The sequence below is a fragment of the Phoenix dactylifera genome, chromosome 5 (assembly GCF_051530095.1).
Source record: "Phoenix dactylifera cultivar Ajwa chromosome 5, Ajwa_hap1_PhDact_Kaust_v1.1, whole genome shotgun sequence".
NCBI lineage: Eukaryota > Viridiplantae > Streptophyta > Magnoliopsida > Arecales > Arecaceae > Phoenix > Phoenix dactylifera.
Genome location: NC_143194.1, coordinates 21262038 through 21287820, shown reverse-complemented (window position 1 = coordinate 21287820; position 25783 = coordinate 21262038). Strand labels below are relative to the sequence as shown.

General features: G+C 42.6%; 1 protein-coding gene across 3 annotated transcripts; it reads right to left on the bottom strand.

The window, feature by feature from the left end:
• Positions 1-5878: 5878 nt before the first annotated feature.
• Positions 5879-24043, bottom strand: LOC103717220 (cyclin-T1-3-like). Of its 3 annotated transcripts, XM_026808487.4 has the most exons (7): positions 23902-24043; positions 14543-14830; positions 13405-13486; positions 7452-7586; positions 6969-7144; positions 6707-6855; positions 5879-6604 (listed from the first exon to the last, which is right to left on the bottom strand). In XM_026808487.4, the coding sequence occupies exons 2-7, from the start codon at positions 14740-14742 to the stop codon at positions 6519-6521; spliced, it is 828 nt and encodes a 275-aa protein (XP_026664288.4). In that variant the 5' UTR covers positions 14743-14830; positions 23902-24043; the 3' UTR covers positions 5879-6518. The 3 variants fall into 3 exon arrangements, with proteins under 3 accessions (XP_026664288.4, XP_026664289.3, XP_088577941.2); XM_026808488.4 differs by lacking the exon at positions 7452-7586; XM_088721815.2 differs by lacking the exon at positions 14543-14830 and having other exon boundaries at positions 23902-24032.
• Positions 24044-25783: the final 1740 nt, after the last annotated feature.

Sequence of the window (25783 nt, the reverse complement as noted above, 5' to 3'; positions counted from 1 at the left end):
GTCTGTATTCAGGGTCGATCAAGTTTCAATTAATGTAATTAAACATGATCAGGACTCAATTATTGAGATTGGGTTTGATTGGGTCTCAATTAGTGTAATTGGGCTTGATCATGATTTAATTGGGATTTAATTTTGTATTTGTTTTGATCTAAGTCGGACTTGGATCGAGCTGAGACTGGACCCAATTGAACCTCCCATGAGTCGGACTCATGTGGAATTTTTTCAGGTCAAAAATCATTCAAGTGGGCCATCAATTTGGTTTAGAACCAAGTAAATCAATTAGGCTAACCCATTTAATTGAACCGGCTGACCCAATCCAACTTTTAATAACCTGTGGACCAAAGCTCACATGGACCCTTAACTCTCTTTTCCCATGGACCCTTGAGGTTTCTTGTGAGCCGCGATGGAGAAAAACCTGAGAGAAGAAAACAGAGCCTTCTTCCTCCCGGCTTCGTCTCCACACCACGTCACCATCCGAACTCCATTTGACTTGCCGTCTAGACCGGAATGTCCAGTTTTTTGAACCAGCTACATTCCGGTTCAATTTGATTTTTGAAATCCGGCTGTTATCGGATGGATTTACTGTTTTTTCCCACGTTTGTTTTTGAAACGAACATTATGAATTCATAACGTATGGATTCGTAAAGGCAGTCAATTACTCTGATTAAATCTTCTCAGCATTGGCCTAAGTAGGCCACCGTTTCCTCTCGATTTATAGAGGAATTGTGAGTGAATCAGAGAGAAAAACTAGAGAGGATTAGTGAAGATTGAAATCTCTGTCTGTGTATAAAACTCACGAAACAGAGAGGCTTAAACGGGAGTTCTGAAGGAGAAGAAGTGGTTTTTCTCTCTCCGGTGGTAAGCATCCAGATCCGGCGTCATGTCCTCTTCTTCCTTTTCTTTGTGATCGGCGTCCGAGCTCTCGGGCGTACAGTGAAGATACGGGAGAGAAGGAAGAAGAAGAAGGAAAAGAAAGAAAAGTGTTTTCTTCTAGGATCCTTTTGCAAAAACTGGCTTTGCAAAATACAGACACCGTCCTACCTTCCTACGAAGTTTGGTGTGCACACGAAGTAGAGGGCCTGCAGATCTAGGCCTTGCGAAGCAACGTTCAAAGATCTAAATCCGCCCTACCTCGATCAACTTTCGCTGCGGGATCGAGGTATGTTTTACATAAAAGTTATGTTTAATATTTATAACTATTATAAATAAAATTTTAAAACTGATTTTCATGCCTAGCGTCCGATTTTATTGGACAACTCGGAAAATTTTTCCTACACTTTCCACGTTGCTTTCAATCTCGGTTTGGAAGATTTTAAACTTATCAAGTACTTTGGATTTTTTCTAGAGAAAGTAGACATTTCTATAGTGAGAAAAATCATTAATAAAAGTAATAAAATACCTACTACCACAAATAGTATGATCCGGGGGTCTACTAATATCTGTATGAATAAGTTGAAAAATTTATTACTGCGTATGGACTTTCTTTTAGATTTGGTAAATTTGTGTCTAAGACAGTCAACACAAGTATGAAAATCACCAAAGTCAAGCGAAGGCAGAATTTTATCATCAATTAACCTTTGAATTCTTTCAATGGTTTTTCAGGACTTTAAAGGTATGCTTTAATCTTTTTTGGTTTGATATATATTTTATTTTGTGTTCTAATCCTCTGCACAGTGCCTATAAAGTTTCTACACCTTCACTACAAAAATGTCAGACATCTCGATTAGAGTTGGGCACTGGGCCGGGCCGCCCACGGCCCGGCACGGCCCGATAGCTACAGTGCCGGGCCGTGCCTGGCACGGCCCATTTAAAGGGGCCGTGCCGGGTCACAGATTACTGGCCCGCGGGCCGACCCAGGCACGGCCCGCTTCGGGCCTGGGCCGGCACGGCCCGCTCTAGGCCCGCGGGCCAAGCACGGCACGGCCCGCGGGCCAGCCCGGCACGGCCCATCAGGGCCTGGGTCGGGCTGGCCCGCGGGCCTGGCACGGTCCGGGCCTGGGCCTGGGCCCGGCCCGGCCCGATAATAATTAATGCTTCATAAATTTTTTTAATAAATTAATAAATATTGAAAACTAAGGATTTATGAATATAAAGCCACCTTAATGGTGGGGGGTTTGGCATAGACCCCTACCAGTTTATTAATTTAAATCAAAATGGTACATGAAGGGAGGTTTGGACCTTGGTCTGACCTCTAGAATACAATAAAAATGTACAATTATAAAAAATTAAGAAATCTTACTAATCATCAGTGATTCAGTGAATCAATATTCACTCTTCAGTCTTCAGTAGTGTTTGTATCATCATCATCAGAGGATGTTGTATTATGTCCACTTTTATCTTGAAGTCTTGCCTCAGCATCCAACCAATCTTTGAAGCAGAGAAGCATCTCCACCGTTTCCCCCGTCATCCTACTTCTCTTTTCGTCAAGAACACGCCGACCTGCACTAAAAGCGGATTCCGATGCTACCGTGGACATCGGCACAGCTAAAATATCGCGTGCAATTGCAGACATAACAGGATATTGATTTCTAACACTCTTCCACCAAGATAATACATCTAGATTCTCTATTTGATTTTCATCATATGCAGACTGAAGATCATTTCGTAAATAAAATTCTAGTTCACTACTTAAAGATGAAGAAGATGAAGATAAACTTGAAGCATGTGTGTGTCTTCTCTATGCAATGAATGAAAAAATAGATGACGAACGAGAACTACTAGAAGAAGGAATAGAGGTTTGTATTTGTGTTCTAGATCCACGAATTTTTTCATCATATATAGCATAAATATCATAAAGAAGTTGTTTTACCTCATTTTTAGCAGGTTCAGGATCTTTAATCATATTTTCACAGTATGCATCAAGTAAAATTAGCACGCCATTTAATTTAACTCTAGGATCAAATACAGCAGCTAAGTTATGCATAGGACATATCTTGTCCCAATACTCATTCCATTTAGATTCCATTAGGTCAATAATAGGCATTAAAACATCATCATATCTATGTTCTGCAAATTTTTGACTAATTATATATGCTTGTTGTAAAAATGAACATGAAGTTGGATAATAAATACTAGAAAGAACATTGGTAGCATTATAAAAACTAAGCAAAAAATCTTCCAAAATTTTTCCTTTATTCCAATCAGTTTCAGTCAATGTAAAGCCTAATCCACGATCATTAATATATGCACTTAATAAGTTTCTATATGGGTATGCATCATGTATCATGCTATATGTTGAGTTCCAACGAGTAATTACATCAAGTTTAAATTTTTTAAAACGTTTACCATAATTTATACATAGTTCCTTAAATTCTTGAAGTCTTGATCTTGAAGCATGAATAAAAGAAACTGCATTTCTAATTTTACCAATCACATCTTGAATCATACCCATGCCAGCTTGAACAGAAAGATTTAAGATATGACATGCACATCTAATATGCAATAAATTTCCATCTAACATGGGATGCAATGAGTCTTTTAATAATGCAACAGCAGAATTATTATTAGATGCATTATCAAAAGTAATAGACATAATTTTATCATTAATATTATATGAACATGCAGTTTGATAAATGATATTTGAAATTTGTTGTCCAGAATGTGGAAAATCAAAAGCACGAAAAGCAAGAATACGTTTATTTAATTGCCAATCATTATCAATATAATGAGCAGTAATGGCAATAAAACAATTACTACCTACAGATGCTGACCAAATATCAGAAGTTAATGAAATTTTTACATTTAAAGTAGAAAGTGATTTAATTAAACTTTGTTTCATTGCTAAAAAGTTAGTCATAGCTACTCTTCTAAATGTACGCCTACTAGTTCTTTTGTAAGCAGGTTGTAGGTTTAATTGAACATATTCTTCAAAATTAAAAGATTCACATAAACTAAAAGGTAATTCATCCTTAACTATCCATTTTACAAGTGCTTTTCTTTGATTTTCATGATTATATGCAAAATTACCTACAAGTAATCCCCCTTGTATATTAAGGGTACTTTGAGTTTGAGCATGAGAATCATGCATCCTATGACTCTCTTGATATCTTTTTAAATGCCCTGTTCCCCCACTACTACTACAACTATAAAGTTTGGTACATTTTTTACATTTAGCTTTCCAGACTCCATCAACCATAACTCTATCAAATTCAGTCCATACAGCACTAGTCCTCTTACGAGAAGAGGTTTGATCTTCACTCGGTTCACTAGTTCTAGAGGAACTAGGAACATAGGGTTGGGGATTAGTTTCTTCTCCCTCAGAAACAGGAGGAATGCCAAACTGACTTTCCTCAAAAGATGACATATCTAAATTGATGAATTAAAAAAATAAAAACTAACCACAAGGAGGATTGGAGGAATTGAGTAGAGGGTCGGAGGGCACGGCCCGTTTAGTCCTTGGGCCCGGTGGGCCTGGGCCGGGCCGGCCCGGCACGGCCCGATGCCTAACACTAATCTCGATCCTAGATTAGACCTACGTTCTTGGCCTCGATATTAGCCGAGGTGGACAACTTCGGTAAAAACCGAGAAGTCGCTCTGCTCGTGCTAATAAAGACCGGCAATTATTATAACATTGCAGTCAACGCACGATCGGCGTAATTACCACCGCATGCTACCCACACGGAACATTTTTCACGTTGTAAACGTGCAATTAAAACATGCCGAGCTAAATCATGTAATAGATTAGTAGATTACCCTATATAAAGAGGTAGTTCTGGGGCTCTTAGATAAGTTCATTTTCAGAAACTCTGCTCTATAAAAATTTTTCTTTTCCATACTGTTGCATCACGATTCTGACTTAGGCATCGGAGGGTTCTCCATTAAAAAAATTTTGGCAAGTGGACTTCTTGCAGATTATCCTTGAAGGTGATTAGTTTTTTTGTACCTCAGTCACCTTGTTCAGCTCAGTTCTCACCGACCTCAGAGTAAGCCAAGTCGTGCTCCAGCCTCGATTGGAGGTTCAAGATTCAGCGGCAACAGAAACAATATTGTTAGTTAAACAAAATCCAAAAGATCATTGCCAACACTTCTCCTCGAATGCTTGGGAGTGATGATATCTTCCGACGTACCATGTAGCTGCGGGGGATGGAGTGAAACTTGCACCAAGAAGAGCTCGTCCTCTATGCTCGCTAACTCATCCCATAGCCTACAACACCGTCGTAACCGAGCAATTTGACAATAATTTGCCGCAGGTGTGCTTTCGCTAAAAAAATGTGCACATCTAATTAAATGGCTTTAAATGCGACGATCCCCGTCACCGACTGTCGACCCAAAGAAATAGGTTCTGATGTAGCTAGTTATGCTTCGCTGTCTAGAGCACACGTGCGGGATTATAGACCCAAGCTAGCATGGCTCTGGTCGGGAGTCGTAGGACACAACTGGAATGAGTGGATAAGGAAAAGGCATAGGCCGACTGCGCTCGTCTCACTTCTCATACGATAGTTGCACAATTACTAGGAAGAAGAAAGTTCAGTTTGTGTCTACAGGAACAAAAATTGCAATGATGCTCCGGACTGTGATTACTGCCTCCCTTCTCAAGAAAAATTTTCAAATCTACATAAGAGGAGGTTGTCAGCAAAAGATCGGCAGAAAGAGAACGTTAAATAGAAGACAAGAAGAAACCTTGGAGAAACATATATTTAGTCCAGACTTTTCCCATTTCAATATTTTAGGTGTTTTTTTTTCTGGATTTCCAAATATATATAACAATTACTCAGGCAGCTGTTAGAACAAAAATTGTGGCTTGAATATTTTTTAGGAAAAAGGTTAGGAATTCGCAAAATACATCGAACACCCTTAGGTCGTATGTGGAAGTTCTATATGAAACAATATACCACAATTCCAATGGGAAAAAAGAAAGCATACCACAATCACAAGACACTTGCATGGCAAACCAATTGCAAATTTGTATTACTTGAGCAGTCGAAAATGCTCGAGTCTGTCTACATTTTAGACTCTGATCAACTTTAATCAGAGACATGAAAAACATTGTTTCTTCTATATTTGCATTGTGTCTTAGCTATCCGATCAAACACGGGCTATCTTTCTTTTACCTTCACATGATGACCTGAACGATGCTCCCTCGAGGAAAACTTGTTCTAGCTGAAACGAAAATGCCAAAGAAATCCAATTGCCTGAAATCAAATTTTTCCAAACTATCTTCCCCACTTTACCCTGGAACCAACAGCACATTCTGCATCAACAAGCTTAGCCATATCATGCTTGTTTTTTTTCTTCTTTTTTTTTGGTACAATGGCGGCTCACACCCGACGGGTATGAATGCGATCAGAAAACAAATATCATGCTGTTTCAAAACTCAATCCTGACTGTCACATCTGCTGTCCTTATGTTAGTCTAATGTGCTTCTCTATAGTCCAATCTGCTTGCTACATTGGGCAATTATCTACCGAGCAGGCAGTGGAGCAGCTTCAGTATCAGCCACGACGACAGCCAGAGAATGACCACCACCCAATACCAGGTTCCCACCTGCAGTTTAACTCGTTGTTATGGAAGGATCATGCTTATTGCCGATTGCCACTGCTTCCTTCACATGCAATTGCAAGAGGACGCCTTACATCATACAGCTCCATCATCTGACCAGTAATTTCTGCAAGAAAGAAATGAAAATCATATGAACGTGCAGTCATCAGAACCAACGTGATATGTGCGTGCATGTGTATGTTGGGAAGGGAGCTAATAACAAGTTAACCTTCCAACTCCTGTGAAGTGATATTAAATTCTTGCAACCAGAATTCGCCCTCAAATGGGAGCTTCACTTTAGCAAACTTAGCAGCAAGAAAGAAGGCACCCGCTGCCATGTGCTGGGGCTTATACTGCAGGCAGAGTGATGTTCGCAGCCTGCATACCCCTATTGAATTGTGTGAAGTGATGAAAGATACTAAGGAAAATTTATCTGGTTCACATTTAACAACTAGAACATGGATGGAAAATAGAAGGAAGGTTTGGCGTACACATCGTTCACAAAATTCCATGCAGTTTGTGCAAAGAGTTTTTCTGCACCATTGAATTTCTTTATTGCTTCAACCAGGGGTCTATATGGAAGGGCCACAGAAAAATTAAAAGCAAGTGTAACAAGAACAACCCTCTCCGCAAGCAGAATGAGTGCTTTTTGCTGTTCATATGCTTCCTGCACACAGGACAAGGAAAGATGCAGCTGAGTAAAGAAGCATATCAGACTGAATCTGATTCCAACTACAGGAAACAATAACAAAAGGAACCAAATTAGAAGAAATGATTCTAGGAATACATTGAGTTGATCTGGAAAAGAGATAAGAGTTGTATAAACAATAATGCATGTGCTATAATTGCCACACAAAAAAAAACAAAAAAGAATAGTGAATTCGTATCCTCTTTTAGTACTTCTTTTGTTCAGGATTTGCATAAATCCTGATTCAATGCATATATCTCATAATCATGACAAAACTCGGAGGTACCTTCTGCTTGATTTTCAGTGCAGCCAAAGTACCATCCTTATGCATGATTTCATAGGCAACAGGAATGATATCCCTCAATGGGCGAAAAGATTCCACAACTTTTGTTGCAATAAACATGCAAGCTGTTGCTATAATCTGCAGAAGGTGTATAATTGAGTCAAAAGATATGTACCATCAGGTGCAGCATTTTTCATAGACAAATGGTTAAAAAAAAAAACTCCTAGTTTTGGTTGTCAATCACTGTAGCAAGCAACAAGAGAAAAATAATGGCCATAAAAAAGAGGTACTAGAAATAAGAACACAGGGCATTATAGGAAGAACCACCAGAAATTCCAACAGAAAAGTTGGATCATAATGAGGGACAATGAGGGGCACTGCTTAATATCAGTTCAACTTGACTGCAATGATACAGACCAATGCCGTCAAAGCTAAAATACGCAGCAAATCGTTGAAAAGGAAGTCCTCTACATCATAATCCAGAGGCACATGGCAGAGGATGCAGCACAGTAGCAAAAGAATGTGTATGCAGTCAAATGAACGAAAGTAGCACTGACAAACTTAAAAGCACAATATATTTGACAGTGCATATTAGTTTGACCTAATGGACAGAAAAGTGTAAATGCAGCTTCAAGACACTATGGTGATGATAGTCACAGCCTCAAGATAAATGGAAGAGAGCATCTATAGAAAACTCAGAAAACACAAACAAACTGGATCGAACATAGATAGATAATCACTGTGTCAAATATATCAAATCAGTACCAAAGGCTGCATTTACTTAGTGGACTAATATGTCCTCTGCTTCCATCTATAATTGTGAACTTGGGCCAATCTCAGCCAGGTTGGCCAGGGGAACTCAGATAGCCCAATGGCCAATTTTGTAACAGCTCAAATCCTGAGCTGATAGAGACTTTTCAGGAACCAGATAATTGGCCATAGGACCATGATACTTATGTCAAACATACAATAACAGAAGGAGGTGATACTGAGGCCTTCCCTCAAGAAGCAGTGGTGGAAAGCAGTGCTGGGGCAGAAGCCAAAAGCAGCTGTAGTATTGTTTTTTTTTTTATTTGGGGGTACAATAGCAGTTGCATATGAACACTATCATGTTTATTAGATTTGGAAACTGTAGTCCAACAAGATTTAAAGAACGGATTTCTGCCATCCTACATCAGAAGGATCTCTGAATCACCTGACCTAACCAAAACTAAATGTCACTCCCATCACAATGAGAGAAGGTAATCTTCATAAAGAACTTGTAAACTTTGTGGCCAAGGCCATGCAAGACAGCAGTGACAGCCTGGAAGAAGACACTGAATATGTGCATATAGAAGGGAGCAACAAAACATGTAGAGGATGACCTAATAACTTGCAGAACATCACAACAACCCTTATAACAATAAAAAGTCCCATTGAAACCCATGTAGATGGCTCTCAGAGCGAAAACAAAAAAAACAACTTCCATAAGAGGATACTTGAAACACCCAGCCCTTTAAGCAAATTGGGACTAGTCCATTCAACCGGCCCAGTCGAATTTGGCCCAAAAAACACACAAAACAAAAAGAAAAAAAATTGGGGCTCATGGGCCTGCCCAGAGTGGCGAGGCCCAGCCCGACTCGGACTAGCCCCGCTTGTGGGCTTGTGGACCAGCCCGAATAGGCCATACCTGAGGTCGACCTGTGCTCAACCATAGGGGGAAACGGGGAAGAAGACCCCGACTGGGAGTCTTCTTCCTCCTCCGAATCTGGTGGAGTCAGAGACTCCCATAAGGCGATCCAAGTTCGATTCGAACTCTAAGATCGCGCTTATATATCTCCCCTTCTCCTCAGATTTCCACCACATTAATCGCTAAGAATGGTCGTCGATTCCGAGTTGCTTCTCCAAGTCTTCCCCTTGAATCTTCGCCGGTCCGAAGTGAGAGCTCTTCGCCCCCTTCTCCTTTTCTCCGGTCATTAGGCCACCGTTCTCCTTGAATCCAGCCGGCAAGCCACCGTATTGGTGTTAAACAGGACTCCCCTATTTTTTCTCTCTCCTGTTCGGTCGGCCGTCGTCAGGCATGGCGCTGTCGGCACCGCCTTGGGCCGTCGACCGCTTGGGTTGCCGGCCACGGGTGGCTACTACCGCCGAGCATCTTCCCTTCGGAAAGAAGAAAAAGAGAGAGCCTTCCGATTCTCTCCTCTTTTCTTGTCTTTCTCTCTCCTCTCTCTAGTTTCTCTCTCTTTTCTTCTTTTTCTCTCTTGGTCTCTCTCTAGTTGACTCGGGTAAGTGGCAGAAGGGACTCAGGGGATCTGGTGATGGACCCCTGGTGGACGCCAGTAGGCAGTCTAGGTTACTAGTCCACTATTTCGTTTCCTTTTGATAATTGAGTTTGATTCCATAGGGAAAGAGTGATCTGCACAACAAGGATTAATCGGGATACTCTGCATCCCAGCAGGAGGGTCCCAAATATTCTCATTCTAGACTCGGGTTGACTCCGATAGAAGGTCCTGGACCAGTGTCGCTGCGACCACCCGTCGCGCTAACCTTATCCCGACCATCGCCGAGTACCATTAGACTCTATTATCATGAATCCCTATTATGTTACCTGAACCATAGTCTAATTCTTGTTTCGTGATTTGATTGGCTTGATTGGCCAGAGCGGACCGATCCGGATCGTCGGATGCTGCTACCTAGTCGACTGTCTGTCTTACATCCGATTGTTATCAGCCACCATTGGACTCAATTGATAACCCCTAATCTATTGCCTTGATTTGATATATATTTCTTGTTCAGATGAATTAGATTATGTTGTATTGACCAATTCGAACAACTGAGCATTATTATCTAGTTGGCCTCGTATATCTTCCTATACGAATCCATTTTCACAGTCTACCCTGGTTTTGTATACGGTTATAGTCATCCGGGCAGAAAGAAACACAACGAGATCTTATACTCTAGTTTCTCTCTTTCTGTTTCTTTTTCTTGCTATTTTCTCTCTCTAGCTTGATCCGAAAAAATTTTGGTTAAAAGAACTCATAGGTAGTCCTAGATTACTACGTGATGGTGGACCATTTAGTGGACTAGTAGAGAGTTTTGGGTTGTCGGATTCCTCGAATGATTTTTGATGTTGACTTAGTTCTATAGGATAACAATCTTTTGAACAACAGGACGTTGAACAAGGTTCCCGATTCATAGATCATAGAGTGGGCAGGTGATTAGTCTGTCTGGATTGTTAACGAAGAGGTAAAAATTCTTGTACACCGACATGCATGGTATAAATATTTTTGTACCTATATATGTATGATATGCTAATGATCAAGATAAGCAAGAAGCAAGAAAAGTTTTATGATGGTTTTTATATTAAATTATATTTTGATCAAGTATGCTTGTGAATGATGGTATGATGGATGCATATATGAGCGCAACCTACACTTGCATAATCGGACTAATGGATGTGGTGCTCTGGACTAACCATGTTATATTGGTTGCCCCATCACGGGCTGGAAACATGACTGTGGTTAGTCTAAGCCGAAAATAAAAAAAAAAAATTGATGTGTGGATATGAACTTGATTGAATAAACAAGGACTTTAGGCTTATTTCGTTACTATAACATGCCCCGTCACAGGCTGGAAATGTGGTACTTTGGCAGAGGCCCCATCATGGGCTGGAAATGTAAAACTACAGCAGGCTCTGTCATAGGCTAGAAATATGAAACTATAGCAAGCTCGTCACAGGCTGTAAATGTGATACCTTCGCAGGCCCCACCATAGGCTGGAAAATGTGACCAAGATTTGGCCCAAAGTCGAAAAGATAATTGATCCGAATCAAGTTAAAAAGGAATGGAATGAAAAACATTGAAAACACTAATAAAGATGTATGAGATATCATATGATATATCACTCTTGAGTAGCTATATTTCTATTGATATTTGATGTACATATTTATACTGATTATTCAAGCATTATTGATAGCCGGTTTATGATTTTATGATGTGTACAACAATTTCTTACGTTTTCAAACTTATATGATTATTGTGTTTGTGTAGATGTGTGGAGATTCTTACTGAATTGTAAAGCTCACAACCCCTTTCTCTTTCTTTTTTTCAGAGCTGCAGGTTGCATAGTACATAGCTATGGTTGAGATCATAGGTGGAGGGGATGATTAGATAGAGCATCACTAATACTGGTTGGATGATCAAATTTTGTAATAAGGATCGACTTTGTTATTTGGTATGAATTGAGATCATTATTGTTCAATGATATTGAGGTTGTAATATATTTTAGGCCTTTCATATTCTCTAGGGCTCTGCCCTAGGGAGTGTGCAACCGTGTGGCGTGCCGGACCCGGATTTTGGGTTCGGGGTGTGACAATACTAGTGATGGAGAGGATGGTGTAGGCAATCCTGAAAAGGTTGCTAATAGTGAGGGCAAAAGAATCGACAACATATCAAGTAAGGCAACACTAATCCCAGCTAGACTCAGTGAAGATATTATTTTGAATTTGCCAAGGGGTGGAAAGAAGAGATGTTGAAAGTAGATTTTCCAAATGTTCAAGAAGTTCAACAATCTTTCCATTTGCCTCTGGAGATCCATATACACAAAGATCATATTACCAGACTATATTAGATCCCATGTCAGGGGCTACATCTATAATCAAGTCTCTGCCATAGAACAGGAGGGGTTATTGCTCTTTCAAAGAAAAAGCATCTGTGGCAACACCTTTAAAACTTCTATCAGGTCATTCTATGCCTTCCGTCCGCACCTCACATTCTCATTTCTGATGTTTATGCAAAGTGCTGCTTTAAATAACTAATTTGAAAAATTATGATCATGACTGATAAACTTTATGACAAAAACATGACATTCTTTGGGACAGTGGACCTAAGATAAACTTCAAATAATCTAGATTGTGGTTGGTAAAGGACAGGTTTTTTTTCTAGTCGAATTTATGATTCAGATCAACATAAGGGCAAAGCCAAATATCAAATTAGAATCCACTCATGCTTTGAGAAACTACGGTTATGATACAGAATTTTTCAGGAGCTACTAAGTTATATGCATAGTGCATGGAGATCAACCAGTATTATAAAATTAAAAATGGAGATGCATCAGATGGATCAGGGTAGCCTGTGTACCTCCTCATTCTCCATTCTGTATTGGTTTTATTCTTTTCTTTTCCTATCTTAAATCCTAGTCCCACTATTACCAATAAATCTTATTTCCCCTCTTCCTCCATCACTCTTTACTGACCAAAATCCAATCCATAAAACAATAAGGGTTGTTGCTGTCTTAAAAAGTTTTGACTCAAGTCTTAAAGTCATATGACTGTCACAAAATATGCAAAGAAACATCTCTCCACATCATCAAACAGCTCTAGTTTCAATTAGATATCTTTTACCAATTCCTCAAGCAGAATGAAAGCTTAGTACCAAAATATTATGTCATGATGCTAAAAACTTCAGTAAAAATATGGGACACTTGGTCTTTGGTGGTAACAAGATAGGGTACTATGATTTCAATAGTTTGGTCTCCCTAACGAAATCTCAGTTTCCAACCATGTGAAAAAAGTTGTATGATGATCCTTGTTGATGTCACGTAAAAGTTGAAAGATGTCGAGCATTTTTCTATGTAAGCAATTTTCAACGATTAACAGATGATAAGGAAAAAACATAGTAAGAAAGAAAAAGAATATATAGCTGATCTAGACTCAGAGATCAACTTACTTTTTTTTCCTAACAGATGACAGGAAAATTAAATCATAAAGAAAGGATGGGCAAAACAAGGAACCATATGGGACCGGTCTAACATATTTAAGATGCATAACCCCCATTCTCCACAATTTTCAAGCATCTGCATCAGATAAGTAGTCTAATCCCCAACCATGACATAATATAAAACTAAAAATTTCTAGGCTATTGCCAAATACAGTTGCCAAAAATGAAAAAAAAAGAAAAGAGTGACAACAAATTGTTACCCTCCTATCATTTTTGGCATGGGACTGTTGAAGGAAAAACCGATGACAATATACCATTGCAATCGCAATCGTTGTCTGAGGTCTGCAATACATGTAAAATTTAATAAGTTTCCTGTGCAACTCATAATCAGATAAAAAATTTAGTTATGTTTACTAACACACTAGTTTGAAAGACTATAGTTAAAGATTTGAAATCAAGTATTAATATGACAAAGCGAGAATTAGAAGCATATGACAAACAGATTGCATTCTAAATGTTGAATGATATAACAAAAAGTATTGTTGATTATTCCAGTTAAATACTACCAAAAAATTCAAAATGCATATGAAATAAGCATATCTCAACAGTAACAATTTCGAAGTTGGCTGATACTCCCATAACTCAATGATAAGACAAAGATGTTGTAGGTAGACTGAATTGGAAATCCTAGCTTAGCCAGGTCAATAGAATGTTCAACTTCCAAATGACCACTTTCAATCAACTGGTGCTTTCTATATTGGATTCACATAAGAATACTCAATCAATCTAGTTGATATCTTTCAGGAAGGAGAAGAAAAACATCTCCTACAGGACTGGTTTTTGTAGCATAGTAAACAATGTATGAAATTAAACCCATCGCTTATAGATATCAGACAACTGCTACCCATGTGTGTGCCTGACTCCATCACTGGCTGATATCAACTTCATGAGGAGCCACACTGAGTAGAGAATGATCAAACTAAATTGCATGCTCAAGGTTGAGCCTGAATCACTGAGCAGCTCAGTCTGAAGCAAAACATCTTTGTAAGTCAGTATTTTGCAACTCTAGGAGTTCTGAGGCAGTTACCATAATTTGCTATATAATTTTGAACTTGCAAAAGTTCATAGACATAAATATTCAGAACTTTCAACATTCAAGCAAATAAAGTCCCTCTTTACAGCTTCTAAAAGTGGTCAGGCTAAAACTTTTGTTAAGATAATACCTGACATTAGATAGTGTAAAATGTTAGACAATAATAAGGGATTTAGAAGAAGGGGAGGGGGGGGGGGGGGGGGGGGCGCAAAAACAATCAGGTTCATAAGGTGATCGACAATATCTATTTATGGTGGGGAACCCATCAACTTGCAAAAAGGAAGTAGCTGTAATAGAGCATTTACACTTTCAGCCGCATGCCTAATTCCTGCAAAAATCTGCAATACGATGCCTGAAGTGATCTCTCTTTCTTTAGATCAATGCCATCTCTCCGAGAAGAAGACATTTCTTCAATTTCCTTCCATGAAAAATATCGAATAGACCCATTATATTCATGGCCATCCAGCTCGACATGAGAAAAATTGGATGGTCCACTTTTTGCCATTTCATGATATGAGGATTCCCTTGGTAAGAAAACTTCAAGGGCTCCCTTCTCAACAGGTCGTAATGTACAATCACAGAAGAGGTAGTTCCTGCATAAAGCAGAAAAGATGGCCAGAAAAAATATTCATGCCATGACAGTATATAAGATTTAAAAATATTGGACAACCCAAATCCTTGGAAAAAATATTTCCTGTAATCAATAGATCCAGTGATTTAGAACCATTAAAAAGAACATGATAGTTAGGGAAATAATTTAGCAAAATGCTCCTCATGGTAAGCTACATTTCTAGCTGCCTTAACATCTTTGGATACACACATAATCCAGGTCGAGGTAGAATGGACAAGAGTAAATTTGAATACCTGCCTCGGAGTTCTCAAGTTTCAATTTAATAGAAGATTAGCTGCTCCTCAAAGAATGCCATGTAGTGCTTCTCATTATGCTATTTACTTATTATCAGTACTCATTCTATTAAAAGACTTTTATTCCCTATTAGCCCCAAAAACAAAAAGACTTTTATTGCCTGGTAAAAAAAAATCTTTCCAAAAAACACTCACACACTTGACTTACAGCTTCAAGCAGTATTTTCTTGCTCATTGAAAAGGCCATTTGAGAGGCACAATGATGTTCGTACCAATAGATTAGTCATAGTTATGCAAATAGATATGGGACTTTAATCATTATATTAATGCATTTATATACATTAACTTGTATGCAAAACAGATACCTACATTCTCCAGATGGTTTTTTGGTTTGTATCATTGTTATTTTTAATAGAAAGTCCATTAAGATCCTGTATGTCTTTCCTCTTTCCTGGTCCAACAGATTGAGCACAAGGCTCTCCTCACTAAAACTCTATTTGGCCTAATCTTTGTCATGAACATCTATTATCAATCATTTCCATAGCTCACTACTTCTAAGTAATTCGTGGAACGATCCCCAAATGGAATTTGTCAAATGGTAAACATGACGGGGGCAAGAATTCTCCCTTTGAAGAGAAGAAACTGCAACAACCACCTAACTTTCAGCCTACCCATTCACATGCAGCCTAATTCTAATCCAATTATGAAAATTTCAGCAATATCTATCCTACTATATAATGTGAACTCCCTCGATGTATCCATGTGTGAGGCATATCTAATCATTTGCATTTCCCCATCGTGCTTTTTCCCATCTTACACATTCCCTCCCCCTCCCCTATTTTATGCTTTAACCACAGGATCAAAGATTCAGATACTTCTTCCAGTAATAATTTAATATTTATTTATTTTTTAATAAAGATAAAATAAAGATTAAATAACATGTGCATTGCATGTGTCACATTCTGGTCTATTCTACTATATATGCCAATTCCTGCAATGTGCTTGTGTGAGAGGTGTTGGGGGAAAAATCCCAAGCCATACCGTCACGGAGGCGCTCGGCCAACGGGCGCCGGCCAGAAAGGCGCTCGGCCAAAGAGCGCCAACCGGAAAGGCGCTCGATCGAAGAGTGCCGACCAGCAGGGTGCTCGGCTAGAGAGCACCGACCAGAGAGAGCGCCAAGAAGAGGCGCCCAACCAAAATGACCAAGTAGGGATGCTCGGCCAGAAAGGCGCTCGACCGAAGAGTGCCGATCAGCAGGGTGCCCGGCTAGAGAACGCCGACCAGAGAAAGCGCTTGCCTAAAGAGCGCCGACCAGGAAACCAACCAAAGAGCGCAAGACGCTCGCTCAAAGGGCGCCGAGCAGAAGTACTATGAAGCAACCCCGCCACAAGGCGCCCCATTGGGCGACCAGCTCGGCTCGGCACCCCTGCCGAGCCGATTGCCTTGGACCAAATGTTCAACTTCCGCCTAACCCTCTAAGCCTGAGGGACCTGACAACTTCACTATAACCTGCCGCTATCTTCAAGCCATCAAGGCATAAGATCTCCGCAGGTATTCAGCACGACCTGCCATTAATGCACGAGGCTCCCTCAAGTCTCCGATGCACTCAGTCATTTAATGAACACGGCCCAAGACGATCTCCGGATCACTGAACCATCAGAGCGTATGGCTCTCCCTGACTGCCGGTTCATTCGGTAATAAATGCACTTACCATCCACGGACCCCAGGCCCACCACGGCCGGCGGTTCAGCCACTTCAACAGGTCCGATCGACCGTGACAACTCCCTGATTCCGGTCTGATCCGGCCCCGTTCTCCATCACGCCATTAATGGGCCAAATCGTGCCCAATTATTACAGAACGGGACAAACCTACTGTCACCTCCCAGGTAACCAAATCCTCCTATAAAAGGAAACCTGGGGGGAAGAGGAAGGGGGACTCGGACTGGACTCGGACTGGACTCTGGTAACTAGACTCTGGGGTCTGGACTCTGAGGACTCTCAGGACCCTCGGGACTGAACCCTCTTGGACAGCACAGATACAATGGATGACATCATCTTCTTCATCTTCTTGATCTAATCTAAATATTCTGGCTGTCTTCTCCACAGACTTTCTTCCCTGCTCTCTCCACATATTCGCCCCCTGACTTAGGCATCGGAGGGCCGGCGTCGGGGAGCCCGGCCACCGGTTCTTCCTGCAGGACTCGCACCCCACAGTGGAGGACGCGACCAGTCGGCGCACCGTCAATCACCGCCCCAGCGGCCCCCGGGTCCAATTTCCAGCAACAGTTGGCGCTAGAGGAAGGGCCCGAGTTCGCTGCCATGAAGCTAAGAAGCAAAGGGGCTTCCAACGCCTCTCGACGTCCTCCACCTAGCCCGGAGCGTTCCGTCCGAAACTCATCACCTCCGACCGAGTCAGTTCATCAAGTTCGGCCGGAGCAGTTCGATGCCCTGGTACAACAAGTGCAGGCGTTGGCTACCGTCGTCCAAAGCTTGCAACCTAGGGGCGCCCCGACGGTACCGCCCCCTCCGGCCCCAGTTCAACCGGAGCCTCCTACAAGCGGACTTCCCTTTCGAGGTCAGGACTCTCAAGTCCAGGCCTCCCTCTGGAGAGAGCACCCAGCCAGGGGCCACGGAGGCTGGCCACAGCCTTCAGAAGCTGAGTCGGTTCCAGGGCAACCTGCGCTCGAACGAACCGCTGCAGCAATCCTCCAGAATGATGAACTCGACACGAAGGTCGAGAAGTTGGAGCGCCAAATCCAGGCACTCCACGGAAGGAAGTCGGGGCGTGATGGTGACTTTGAGTTTACTACGAAGTCGCCCTTCTCCCCGGAGATTGAAAATGAACCGGTTCCGCTACGGTTCAAGATGCCCCAGGTGGAGCCCTACAACGGCAAGGCTGATCCCCTTGACCACCTGGAAAGTTACCGGGTATTAATGGCCCTACAAGGAGCCTCGGAGGCCATGATGTGCAAAGCTTTTTCGGCGACACTCCGAGGGCCAGCCCGACTTTGGTTTACCGGGCTGAAGCCGAGTACTGTCTCTTCCTTCGAGCAGCTTGGCAGACAATTTGCTGGCAACTTTGCCGCCAGCCAACCCCAGCGGCGGACGTCCGACTCCCTCCTAGACATTAAACAAAAGGAGGGAGAATCCTTCAAGGAGTACTTGGACCGGTTCACCGCCGCAACATGGGAGGTCCGGGAGCTTGTCCTCAGAAGAGCTGAAGCCTCCCGACCAACTGAGCAAGGGAAGCTGGCCCTGAACTGGGAAGGACCATACCGAGTCACGCGCATCCGCCGACCCGGGACTTATCAGCTAGAGTCCCTAGACGGGACTCTCATTCCGCGGAGCTGGAGCTCTGAAAATCTCCACGTCTACCATCAGTAGAACCCCAAGGGGTTCCTCATTATTCGATTATTGAATTTCATTTTATGGATTTCATTTCATAATTAATTTATGATTTCCGAGCTCACCGATTCTCCTGATTATCTCATGGTGTCAGGTTTATCTCTCCTCCCCTGACCACGGTCGGGATGCCCTGCCACAACGGGATGCCCCGATCCGTCGGGATGGCCCGAGACGTCGGGGTGCGGTCTTAAGTGACCAGACGAACTCGGCTCGTTCTCCATCGGCTTCCACCGTCGAGCTCGGCTCGTGCTCCCCGACTATGAGTTGCGGTCCTCTCTGACCAGACGAGCTCGGCTCGTTCGCCTACCCTGACCACGGTCAGGATGCCCCGAGACGTCGGGATGCCCCGATTCATCGGGATGCCCTGAGACGTCAGGATGCCCCAATATATTGGGATGCCCTGCCACAACGGGATGCCCCGATCCGTCGGGATGGCCCGAGACGTCGGGGTGCGGTCTTAAGTGACCAGACGAGCTCGGCTCGTTCTCCATCGGCTTCCACCGTCGAGCTCGGCTCGTGCTCCCCGACTATGAGTTGCGGTCCTCTCTGACCAGACGAGCTCGGCTCGTTCGCCTACCTTGACCACGGTCAGGATGTCCCGAGACGTCGGGATGCCCCGGTTACCGGGATGCCCCAATACGTTGGGACGTGGTCTTCATTGACCAAACGAGCTCGGCTCGTTCTCCACCGACTTCAACCCACGAGCTCGGCTCGTTCTCTCTGCCGACGTCCTCGAGGAACGGACCCCGAGCAGAGGAGCGTCTTCGGTCGCCTCGGCGCAAGGACGCACTTGGTACCAGGTACCCATTTATTTAATGTCTTCACATTATTTTATCCTTGGATTTCTCTCTGCCGACGTCCTTGAAGAACGGACCCCGAGCAGAGGAGCGTCTTCGGTCGCCTCGGCGCAAGGACGCACTTGGTACCAGGTACCCATTTATTTAATGTCTTCACATTATTTTATTCTTGGACTTCTCTCTGCCGACGTCCTTGAAGAACGGACCCCGAGCAGAGGAGCGTCTTCAGTCGCCTCGGCGCGAGGACGCACACGGTACAAGGTACCCATTTATGCTTTTACATTAATGTTTTTACATTATCTATTGTCCTCGGATCTCTGCCGACGTCCTCAAAAAATGGACTCCGAGCAGAAGAGCATTTTCAATCGCCTCGGCGAAAGAATGCTCACGACACCAAACTACTATACTATGGTGAATCCTTGTCACGAGCTGACGAGTATTCAACCCAATTGGTGGGAAAGAATCTGGCCCGCCCTGGTAACTCGAGGCTCGGACCCAAAGTTCACTAACTTCGTTAAAATTTAAGTCCCAGAGGCCGCCTTAGGGCTTGGTCGAATTCTGGACTAAGCTCGGAAAGACTCTCCGAGACCAAAAAGGACAACCTGGGGAAGATGCCGGAGAAAAGGGACTTCGGTCTGAGGAAGACTGGAAGAATAGAAAGCTGGAAGCAGAAAACAATAGGAAGAGGACAGAGGGCCAGGGGAGAGTTTAAATAGACCTTCCCAACGGCCCGGATCAGCGAGAAAAACGCTGTATCCTGTTTAGATGACGACGCGTGTCGGTCCAAAAGACAGAACGGCGCATTTAATTAGGGCTAGCGCTTCGGACGCCGAAGCGCCCCATCGGATCGTGCGGCCCCATCATGAGCCCACGACGCGAGGACGCTTCGCAAAAAGCGTCCCAATAATGAGACTTTTCGGGAAGGAAGAGACGCCGCCTATTAAAGACACCTCGAAGCGCTTGATAATTCAAAATGCGCAACAAATTAGGATTTTCGGAATCCGTAATGACCCAACTGGAGCTACTTCCCACGTTCCAGCTGGTAGCCAACTGGAACTCGGAAGTCGGGGGGGTAGTGTTGGGGGAAAAAACCCAAGCCATACCGTCACGGAGGCGCTCAGCCAATGGGCGCCGGCCGGAAAGGCGCTGGGCCAAAGAGTGCCAACCGGAAAGGCGCTCGATCGAAGAGTGCCGACCAGCAGGGTGCTCGGCTAGAGAGCACCGACCAGAGAGAGCGCCAAGAAGAGGCGCCCAACCAAAATGACCAAGTAGGGATGCTCGGCCAGAAAGGCGCTCGACCGAAGAGTGCCGATCAGCAGGGTGCCCGGCTAGAGAACGCCGACCAGAGAAAGCGCTTGCCTAAAGAGCGCCGACCAGGAAACTAACCAAAGAGCGCAAGACGCTCGCCCAAAGGGCGCCGAGCAGAAGTACTATGAAGCAACCCCGCCACAGGGCGCCCCATTGGGCGACCAGCTCGGCTCGTCACCCCTGCCGAGCCGATTGCCTTGGACCAAATGTTCAACTTCCGCCTAACCCTCTAAGCCTGAGGGACCTGACAACTCCACTATAACCTGCCGCTATCTTCAAGCCATCAAGGCATAAGATCTCCGCAGGTATTCAGCACGACCTGCCATTAATGCACGAGGCTCCCTCAAGTCTCCGATGCACTCAGTCATTTAATGAATACGGCCCAAGACGATCTCCGGATCACTGAACCATCAGAGCGTATGGCTCTCCCTGACCGCCGGTTCATTCGGTAATAAATGCACTTACCATCCACGGACCCCAGGCCCACCACGGCCGGCGGTTCAGCCACTTCAACAGGTCCGATCGACCGTGACAACTCCCTGATTCCGGTCTGATCCGGCCCCGTTCTCCATCACGCCATTAATGGGCCAAATCGTGCCCAATTATTACAGAACGGGACAAACCTACTGTCACCTCCCAGGTAACCAAATCCTCCTATAAAAGAAAACCTGGGGGAAGAGGAAGGGGGACTCGGACTGGACTCGGACTGGACTCAGACTGGACTCTGGTAACTAGACTCTGGGGTCTGGACTCTGAGGACTCTCAGGACCCTCGGGACTGAACCCTCTTGGACAGCACAGATACAATGGATGACATCATCTTCTTCATCTTCTTGATCTAATCTAAATATTCTGGCTGTCTTCTCCACAGACTTTCTTCCCTGCTCTCTCCACATATTCGCCCCCTCTGACTTAGGCATCGGAGGGCCGGCGCCGGGGAGCCCGGCCACCGGTTCTTCCTGCAGGACTCGCACCCCACAGTGGAGGACGCGACCAGTCGGCGCGCCGTCGATCACCGCCCCTGCGGCGGAAGCCCCTCCTTCTCCGGCTTCGCGGCGGCCCCCGGGTCCAATTTCCAGCAACAAGAGGCATGTGTGACCATCCACATTTCCCCATCCTGTCTTTACCTCTTCCATGTTTCGTCAGGTTGCATTTCTCCCGCCCCCCCTTTTATTAAAACCGGGTAATTCTAAAGCATGTGGCTTTTAATCATAGGATCAAAAATTCAAAACATTCCTATAACATTTATAATCATTTTTTATTTATTATCATTTAATATACTCGTATCCCATTTCGTCTATGTTTATTAATTTACTTTTTGTAAAACACGTACACTGCACATGCTACATTCTTGTGGAGATATAAGGCAGCTGGGTCGTGGGCAATAATCAAGGAATGAAGAAAAGGCAGGCCTGTCCATATTCCAAAAACTTGTGGAGTCACCTTTAAACTCGAAAAATACAACTCAACATGACTAGAGACTGAAGTTGACCAAACACTGGACTCGGATCACACGAAACCAAAATCTAGCTAGTCACCTTGAAAACTCAACCTAAGATGCTCAACTCAAACAAGTTTTTAATGATATGACCATTTATTAATTTTAAATCAACTCTAAATCACAATAATCTTGGCTGTAGTTTTCCAGAAATCTAGGTATATGACAAAAAGGATTACGAAAATGCAAACTAACACTAGAACAGACTGCAAAAAACCACCACCCTTAAGCATCATCATTGACTCCTCTCTCACCCTAGAGATTCTTTCTTATAGTTCATGATATAAGCCTGCAACCTGCCAACATAACCTCAATGACTTTTCCTAGCAATGCTACCATGCGAACTTGCCCACCCTCTTCGTCCTTGCCACACAAAGCTTTCAACCACCATATCCCATCCCTCTACCTTAATCTTTCTCATCTTATCAACATGATCATAGTCACTTGGGTTCAAGTGATTTCAATTCAATTTAGTTGAATATGTTTGAGGTGAAGATAGATAGCTGATAGCATGTCTGATAGACAGATCTTTTCTTACTGAATTTTAGTCCATTTTTTTCTTTGATTGCCATGTAGAATATGCAGGTATTGGTGCTTCTAGGCATGCATATTTCACATTTATACTTGCAAACGTGTTTCATGCATTTATACATGGACAAACATTTCATGCAAAGCAGGCTTGTAAGCATGATTTATGCTAAATCGTAAATGCTTACATGTTTCATTCATTTATACATGAATATAATGTAACACACATAATTTTGTGTATGTAATGTCTCACTTTACTACTGTGATTTTATATAACAAAATTTTGTACCTTGAGTTTACTAATCTATTATTAATGTACGATATTCAAGACTCATTGAAAATTCAATCAAGTCTTCAAGTTGGCCCAATTCATTTAGAGTCAAGTTTAAGCTTTTAAGGGTTTTTTTTTTCTTAAAAAAAAACAATCAGGCAAGACATGTCTACAAAAGTGGCATTTCCAAAAGATCTCTTAAATGCTATCAAGTTTTAGTAAAAAAAAGGAAAAACACATAAAAATTCCAAACCAAGTTTGTCAGTGAGCAAGATGGAAGTATTATCTGATGCAACGATAGTTTCAAAAACACCCCAATCTCCTGAAGCAAATATAGGTGACTGCAAATTTTCCACACAGCTCAATTCTTGATTCCTACTAGTCCCTAAAATGTACATCCCTATCAGATTGAAACCCTCAAACTGGAACTCAAGAATGCTAGAACCAATCCTCGATACGTACACCCACACAAAACAGAATCTTAAAACCACAATCCTTGAAACCTACATTAAAATCTTGAGAACTATATCCTGATCAAATAACAAACTTACAGCCCTCAGACCTGAACCTTCTGAACCTATAACCAAATCCTAATGACTACAGCCCAATCAAATCGAAGCCCTCAGACGTGAACCACGCCAAATCCCACAAGAAAACCGAATCCTTGTCACTCAACCTTGCAGCCCACCCAAGAACTAAATTCCACAAGCCCAATAACCAAACCTTCAGTTCCTGACTCATTCCTCGGCCAATGAAGACTCCTGAGATCAAATCCTACGCATCAGACTATCAAATCCATAGAAACCATAACCAAATCATTACCCTAACCGAAACAACCTCAATAACACATCATTTAAAACCTTAACCCTAAACCTTGATCGAATTTCCGGTTTCGACCCCAAGAAGCGATCTTCTCCCAAAAGAAGCAAGAAAGATTCACACAAAAAATATTCGGGGGGAGGGAGGAAGGGAAGGGGGGCGGGAGAGAGAGAACCTTTAGCTTCCGCCGCGATCGAGCCTTCGTCGAGGCCGCAAGAACGGAGGAAGAGATCGAGAGGTGGAGAGGAGGGGTATATATAACGAGGAGTTCGGAAACGGGCGATGGAAGGAGGGAAAGAAGCAAAATAGGGAAACCCGTTGCCGTTATTGTTTCTCCCGCTTTTGTTGTCGGATCTCACAGTGCGGGTGCGGATCACGTCATATTGGATTTGACCCGATCCAATTTACACAAGCCCGGACGCGCACAAAGGAGAGCTGGTCCAAGTTGATTTAGGCTTGAGCCCTACACTCAAAAACAAGGGGGGGGGGGGGGAGGCATCGCCGGTCCAAGTTGCTGCAGAAGGCCGTAGCATTGCTGATTTGACGGTTATAAGGGCAGAGCTCAGAGCAGCCTGGAAAGGCATCACCCATGCGAGACGAGTGCTAAGGGCGGAGCGAATCCTTCTTGAGGGGGATGCAGCCACAATGATTGACTGGATATGCGGGAAGGGGTGGATGGGAGAGGAGTTCCCTCTTTTTTGCGACATTCATCAGTTGGCGGAGGAGTGCAGTATCTTCCAAGCCATGCATGTGTGCTGGAAGGCAAACAGGACTGCAGACTGGATTGCTATCTATGCCACCCAGCATTCCGAAGAGCTTCTCTAGACACAGCAGAAGGTTTCTCCTCCATCCTTGGGCTATTTCCTTACTTATGATTCTGTTGGCCGCCTCTATTCTAGAGTTGGATGATCAGCCATTATACCCAAAAAATAATAATAAAAGAAAAAAATCGAAAGAAAAGAAAAGGCCATAGACTTGAGCCCAAGCTAGCCAACTTTCGCATGCGAAATCATATAGGTTGTTGTTGGTTTTTTTGGCTAGTCTGGGATTCTGTCCAAAGCCAACCCTACCCCATCAATGAATTAAAATTTACAGATCTTGGGATGGAAATCAGTACTATTTCTTAGCCATCCAAACAAAAATAATATTTTCAACCAATTTAGTAGTATTTGTAATATTATTTTATTGGACAAGTAACATAGTCTTAACTATTATTTTGACCATATCAGTTGAAATGACTAATTTAACCTATAAACTATTTTTAAACAATTGTCTCTATAGTATTCTGGCATATTGCATGGCTGTTGATGTGGTAGAGTGATATACTATTGAATAGGCTAATGTTGAGCCTTTAATGTGTCCAATTGCATCTAATGCTGTCATGTTAGATAGACCAAGTGAAAAAAATCACCCCCCCCCCCCCCCCCCCCCCCCCCCATCTTTTTTTTCGAATACAGTCTTTTCTAGTTGTTAAAATTTCATTGCAAGTGGTTATCGATAAATTTGTTAACCATAAAGAAAGAAAACAGTTATTTATTTTTTAGGGTATTATTCTATATTTTATAAATGTTTTGCGATGAATAGCTTTTTCTTTTTCAAGGGCATGAATGAAAATAAACAATAAATTTATTGAGAGCATGCTAGTATTAAATAACGACCATTATAATGATTTTGGCCATCTTTAATACAGCAGTAAGATGAATAATATAGAAAATATAGCAATCATTGTTATTCATTATTTTTTGTTATTTTATTGTCACACACGATTATATTATAAACAATGCCCATTATTTTACTTATAATTTTACAATTTTTCCTCAAATTATCCTTTAAAAATGATTGTACTATCAAGGAAATATATTACTTTTTGCAATAAAAACAAAGGAAAAAATAACACCATTATTGTCATTATTTTCTATTATAATGTTGTTATAACAACCATTTTTTCAATAACTATTACCATCTTGAATATTTAGAAAATATTTTTTTGAGATAAATAATATTTTTTTTAATGAAAAGGGAGGCATTAGCTACTCATTTATTAAATATTAGTCTCA